The sequence below is a fragment of the Triticum aestivum genome, chromosome 6A, assembly GCF_018294505.1.
Source record: "Triticum aestivum cultivar Chinese Spring chromosome 6A, IWGSC CS RefSeq v2.1, whole genome shotgun sequence".
NCBI lineage: Eukaryota > Viridiplantae > Streptophyta > Magnoliopsida > Poales > Poaceae > Triticum > Triticum aestivum.
This window is the reverse complement of record NC_057809.1, coordinates 54869628-54876376: the sequence shown is the minus strand read 5'-3', so window position 1 is coordinate 54876376 and position 6749 is coordinate 54869628. Positions and strand designations below refer to the sequence as shown.

General features: G+C 48.2%; 1 protein-coding gene across 1 annotated transcript in view; it reads right to left on the bottom strand.

Moving 5' to 3' along the window:
* Positions 1–521, bottom strand: part of LOC123130253 (cyclin-P4-1) — a 2953-nt gene extending 2432 nt beyond the window's left edge. Inside the window, exon 1 of the mRNA XM_044550193.1 lies at positions 15–521. Coding sequence (XP_044406128.1) covers positions 15–391 — 377 coding nt within the window. The 5' untranslated portion in view covers positions 392–521. The remainder of the gene's footprint in view (positions 1–14) is intronic.
* Positions 522–6749: the final 6228 nt, after the last annotated feature.

Sequence of the window (6749 nt, the reverse complement as noted above, 5' to 3'; positions counted from 1 at the left end):
CGGGCGCTACTCACATGTCGTCCATGAACTTGGCGGCGACCATGACGCTGGTGATGAGCAGGCGGTGCACGCTGTACGAGTCCACGGCCACCGCCTCGCCGGCATCATCATCCTGCGGTGGCGCGGCGAGGCGGTCGAGGTAGGCGTAGGCGACGACGAAGCACGCGGGGCTGCACCCGGCGTACCGGTATATGCGCTCCGCGTACCGCCGCACGCCGATCTCCGGCTTCTTCTCCGTCGGGCCCCGGAACGCCGCCGAGCCGGAGCCGCATTCCACAGCGTCGCCGCGCTTGGCGGCGCGCTCGAGCAGGCCGGCGAGGACGGCCACCACCTTGGGCGGTGCGCCGGACTCCGCGCGCTTGCTGCTGCTCGCCCGCCGCCCCGTCTCCATGGGCGCTCTGCTGTGGCGGTGGTGGGGTGGCTGGTGGGCTGTTGCGTGCGGCGGACGCGAAGGCGAAGGCGAGGTGGGTGGAGGACGAGACGAGTGCGCTCGCGTGGCCTGCTTTCCCGCTTAGCTTAATCTGTTGGCTGATATATACGCTTGCCGAGAGGAGTAAAATCGGCTGGATAGTTGGATTGGCCAGCCAGCTGGAGTGCTATATTTTGGTTTGGCTGAGCAAGGAGGACATGCGTTCTTTTTTTTAGCATCGTTACAGACACAAGCGCTCATAAACACGCGCATACACTCATCCCTATGAACGCACACACGCACATTCTATCTTTATGAGCATTTTCGAAAAACTGAGCCGACATCTTATCTTGAGATTTACGAAGTCACCGTAGTAACAGAGTAGGGAGTTGAAGAGGGGAAAGACCCAAGTTGACCGATCTGATAAAAGCAACTGGAATTGACTTTACAAAATCACAACGACATGTGATTTGCGTTTAACTTCTTGGCACGGCTCTACAGCTCTTTTTTTTGTTGTTGCGAGGTGGCACGGCTCGGAGCCGGATCCCCTGACGTACGGCCACTTGACGTTGGGCCACTGACGCGTGGGTCCGGGTCCACACGTCAGCGAGTGCGCCGTACGTCAGAGGAGCTGCGTCCGCACGGCTCTACAGCTTAGATAGACTCATTTCAGAATAGTTAATTCCAGCCGGACAGAACAGAAGAACACGACTACTCGAGAGATATGCCGACGATTCTGCTCGCGAGGCATCCGACCACCAAGGAACGAACTAAGGGCGTGTTTGGTTGCCTGCATAAAGCCCGGTCTCACTCATGCGTGACGTAAACAGATCGACTGGCTGCCTGATTCTACTGTTCGGCCCGTATGGCATGAACCTTAAAGCACTTTTGGGTCTGGCTCTTTGAAAATGCTTGAATCGGCAGTTTCTCCAGGGTCAGGCACCGAGCGGTGCATGTGGGGGGCGCCGGCTGCACGCGCGCAGCCACGCTCAAGAAGCCGCGTTGTTTCCCGAAGCGCCGACAATTATTAGCCTCACCGCCCCTGACTCTCACCCCACTCTCCCTCACTGTCCCAACTCTCACTGGTGGCGGCGGATCAGAGGAGAGCAAGAAGACCACCGGACCACATCACCGGCGAGTAGATCATCACCTGGCCCGCGGCAATGGCGGTAAGCACTTCTCTGTTCGTCATGCACTACTTTTTCATGTTTGATCCGGCGATAGATTCGATCCACGGCGGAGAGGGGAATGGGGAATAGTGGTAGATAAGCATAGCAGTTCATATTAGTTCATACGACTTCATGCTACTTCATACTAGTGAAAGATCATGGATGTCGCCTAGAGGGGGGGTGAATAGGCGTTTTAAAATAATTACGATTTAGTCTTGAACAAATGCGGAATAAACCTAGCGATTAATTTGTCAAGCACAAAACCTAAGACAACTAGGCTCACCTATGTGCACCAACAACTTATGCTAAGCAAGATAAGCAACTATGCGATAGCAAGATATATGACAAGAAACAATACGGCTATCACAAAGTAAAGTGCATAAGTAAAGAGCTCGGGTAAGAGATAACCGAGGCATACGGAGACGACGATGTATCCCGAAGTTCACACCCTTGCGGATGCTAATCTCTGTTTGGAGCGGTGTGGAGGCACAATGCTCCCCAAGAAGCCACTAGGGCCACCGTAATCTCCTCACGCCCTCGCACAATGCAAGATGTCGTGATTCCACTAAGGGACCCTTGAGGGCGGTCACCGAACCCGTACAAATGGTAACCCTTGGGGGCGGTCACCGAACCCGTACACTTTGGCAACCCTTGGGGGCGGTCACCGGTACCCGTCAAATTGCTCGAGGCGATCTCCACAACCTAATTGGAGACCCCGACACTTGCCCGGAGCTTTACACCACAATGATTGAGCTCCGAGCAACACCAACCGTCTAGGGCGCCAAGGCACCCAAGAGGAACAAGCTCTAGGGTGCCCAAACACCCAAGAGTAATAAGCTTCTCAAACTTCACTTCCACGTATCACCGTGGAAAACTCAAACCGATGCACCAAATGCAATGGTAAGGGCACAAGGAGTGCCTAAGTCCTTCTCTCTCAAATCCCACCGGAGCAACTAATGCTAGGGAGGAAAATGAGAGGAAGAACAAGAAGGAGAACACCAAGAACTCCAAGATCTAGATCCAAGGGGTTCCCCTCACATAGAGGAGAAAGTGATTGGTGGAAATATGGATCTAGATCTCCTCTCTCTTTTCCCTCAAAAACTAGCAAGAATTCATGGAGGGATTGAGAGTTAGCAAGCTCAAAGAAGGTCAACAATGGGGGAAGAACACGAGCTCAAAAGGTTAGGTTCAATGGGGAAGAAGACCCCCTTTTGTAGGAGGGGGAAAATCCAACCGTTATGTGCTCAGCCCGCACACGAGCGGTACTACCGCTCTTGGTCCCGGTACAACCGGGACTCACAGTATACGTGCAGAACCCTACCAGGCGGTACAACCGGGCGATCAGGCGGTAGCACCGGTTGAGAAGAACAACCAGACCAACCGCCCAGCCACCGCTCAACCACCGCATAGGAACAGAAGGGAGTCACCCCTGAGTGCGGTAGTCGAGCGGTACCGGGCCGGTGCAACCGCATCGCCTTGAGCGCTCGGGCGGCTAAGTCCTGAGCGGTCGAACCGCTCCGGACACCGGTGGTACCGGTACGACCGGACCAACCGGGCCACCACCGCCCGAGTACCGCATCAAAACAGAGGCCTGACCGGTACTTGGGCGGTGCCTGGCCGGAACAACCGCCCAAGTTTTTGCTGAGCAAGTTGGCGGTACCACCGCCCAGAAGCAGCGGTACAACGGCTGAGAGCTCCAAGCGGTACTACCGCTGGGGCACGCGGTACTACCGCTGGGACCAGACAAAAACCACTCTCAAGAAAACTAGAACTGCCATAACTTCTGCATATGAGCTCCGAATTGAGCAAACTCAAGCTTGTTGGAAACAAGACGACGAGTAGCATCAAAACTCAAGCTTGTTGGATATAGTAAGAAGAGGCAGGGGAGGTATGCCAACAAATAGAGGAGTGAAACCTCCAACCAAGAAGAACCGGCAAAACCTCCAACATCGAAAACATCATAGAAGATGCATGTGAACTCCGTTTTCGATGAACTCGAGCTTGTCATCAAGATGACCATAAGCTCTAAGACTCACAAAGAGAACCAAACAAGAACCAAGAAAGATGATGCAAGGATGCAATGGTTTGAGCTCTCTACGAACGATACGATCAAGCTACTCATCGAGAGCCCCCCTTGATAGTACGGCAATCGATCCTATAACCCGGTCTCCCAACTACCATCATGAGACCGGTAAAATAGAAAAACTATCATGGGCAAACCTTTGCCTTGCACATGGTCCACTTGAGCTAGATGATGACAATCTTGACTCCCTCAAGTTGGACCACCTTTCTTGATTGTGTTAACTCGATGAAGACTAGTTGATTGCTCCCCCATACTCCACTATGGGTGAGCCACTCTTCCGCACATCTTCACAAGTCCATTATCACCACAAAGGACGGCAAGCTTCAAGCATTTGATCTCTTCGTGATGCTCCACTTGAACTTGCACACCGCAACCTAACCCCACAAAGAACTCTCACGAAGACCATGGGTTAGTACACAAAGTGTAATTGACAATTCTTACCATATCATGGGATCACTTGATCCCTCTCAGTACATCTTCTGCGCTTTGTGAGTTGATCAACTTGATTCACTCTTGACTTAGTCTTGATCATCCTTGAACCTTTCCGATTCTCTTCATTTGAATGATGCCTTGAAGGTAGACATGAATGATCACACAATCTTCTTCTTCAAGACATGCTTGCAATAAGCTCAACTCTCACATGACCAATCTTTGGATAATTCCTTGAATAACACCTTGGTCGACACAAACTCTCCTTGAAACCAACACATGTACTCCAAAAAAAGCCTATGGACAAAACCTTCAAATATAACTCAAGGCAACCATTAGTCCATAGAGATTGTCATCAATTACCAAAACCAAACATGGGGGCACCGCATGTTCTTTCAACTAGTTCATGCAAGATCAGAATAGAGTTAGATGTGGATGGAGTAGAAGGGGGGTTGGGGGATTGGGGGTATAGAACAGACACCGACTAACCACGGCGGCCGTCACCGGCATGCGGAGCGGCGGATCGAGTGGCTGGCCTTCATCAGGTCGTCATTGCTGTCGGAGGAGTCGAGGTCGATCTGCCAGGTACGACGGCCTGGCTCCGGCTGCACCGGTTGTTCATCCTCCTTAGGTGTAACATCCCAAATTTTTAATTTGGAATGTTATACATTAGATCATCATTGCATACCATATTTTATTTTGCATTTTGGTTGATCCTAGAAATTCTACGCAACTCAATGACCCACGGAGAGAGTTGGGGATTTCGTTATTTTCATATTTGAGTTTTCTTAAATTTTGAGAATAGGATCATTTGATTTTATTTATTTTATCGTCAATTATTTTTATTACAAAAATATGAGAGAGGGAATAAAATGACCTTTCCAAAATAAAGAAATATTGAGGATTTAATAATAAAATCAAATAAGATTTTATTTCAGAGTTTTTCGGTGTTTTATTTGAATTTAGGAAAAATGTGTGTTTTTCAAAATTGCATTTAGGTCCCAAATAAATGTTCACCGTGGGCGGCTTGATTTTAGAAGCCCGAGAAAATTTATTTCGAATTTTTGGAGTCCGTTTAGTATTTCTTTTTATTTTTCTACTGCGCGTAATATTAAAAAAACGAACCGACCTACGGGCCGTGTCCGGATAGGACTCCGGCCCGAGGTGGCTTTATAAGCCGGCCCACCCGGGAACCCTAGCCCCAGCCGCCCGACCCCGCCGCCACCCGCGCCGCCACCACCGCCGGATTCCGCGCGCCGAGGTTCGCCGCGCCTCAAATTCCGTGCCATCGGTTTTTTTAAAAAAAATAGATCGGTTTTCGTCGGTTTTTCTGTCGTTTTTTTTTAGATTCGGTTTTTTTAAATAGATCGGTTTTTTCCGGTTTATTTAAATAGTGAGCGTTCGTCCGTTCGTTCATTCTAGCGAACGTTCGTTGTTTTTCTTTTTCTCGAATTAAATCCGCGATTTTTCTGATCGCGATTCCTGGTCCAATTTTCGTTTTAGTATAACTTTTCGCTCGTTTATCGGAATCATGCGATTCAAGCGCCTAGAGTTTCATCTCGAAACCCTCTATCCGTTTAACGAACTTAAACAAGATTTTGCTACTATAAAATTTGCCCTAGATCCAGATTAGTAGAACAAAATTGTTTTCTTTCGCCGTTTGACTTTCGTTGCTTCGTTCGTTTTGATTCTTTTTGCCAACCGGAGTACTTAAGTTGAACCTTCTGGTTAGATCTCTTATTTGAGTTTTACCCGTGCATTAGATGAGTACTTATTGTATGCTTGTTTGATTGTCTGCGATAGAATACCCGGAGTGCGACGCTTGTTACTTCGAATCGCTAGGTTTCGCGGATCATCAGCAAGGCAAGTAACACTTTGATCAAATCTTTTCTACTACCCAATTTTATTGCATTAGATCAATCCTCACACATTGCATGATTAGGATCTAATTAAATTGTGGGATGGGAAGTAGATGAGGTAGTACCTATTACCTGTTTATTATCAAACCTTTGAGAGTTACTTCTACGTTTGCTTATTATGCCATGCTATGCTAGTAGACGTGGATTGGGTGGGTGATATCCATGACAGATGTGAGTTTGTTAATTAATGGTTTATCTAAGGTGGCAACTTAAACACACATCTGGGTGGATTGAGGCACCTGGGTATTCCAGGACTTGCCTGTTTTCTTTTGGACCGCCACCCAGACTCAAAGGGATCATGAGACTATTCATACTAGAAACTTCCGTGTGCAACCACAAGCTATTATGGGCTCTAGCATAGTTGACTAAGTTGTGCAAACTCTTACAGTGGTAGACTAGCAGATGTAGGGGATGTAGGTGGTACGGTCTACCCTGTGACGCCCGGATAATTAGGCTACAGTGATACTCTGGTAATGATGCCACATCACCTCCGTCACTGTTGCTAATCTATCGTTAGATCAAAACCGGTCCAAAATTCAAATTCAAGATTTGGTAAATAATAAAAGTTTTCAAATAATAAAATAAAAATGTCTGGTTTGTACTAAATATTACATAGATAACTATGGTGAAGAAGACACAGTTTTATATAATGCTTAAATGCCCTGAATTAAATAAAACAGAATAGGAAAAATGAATAAAGGAAAAGAAAATACAAAGGGAAAAACAAAACTAACAAACAA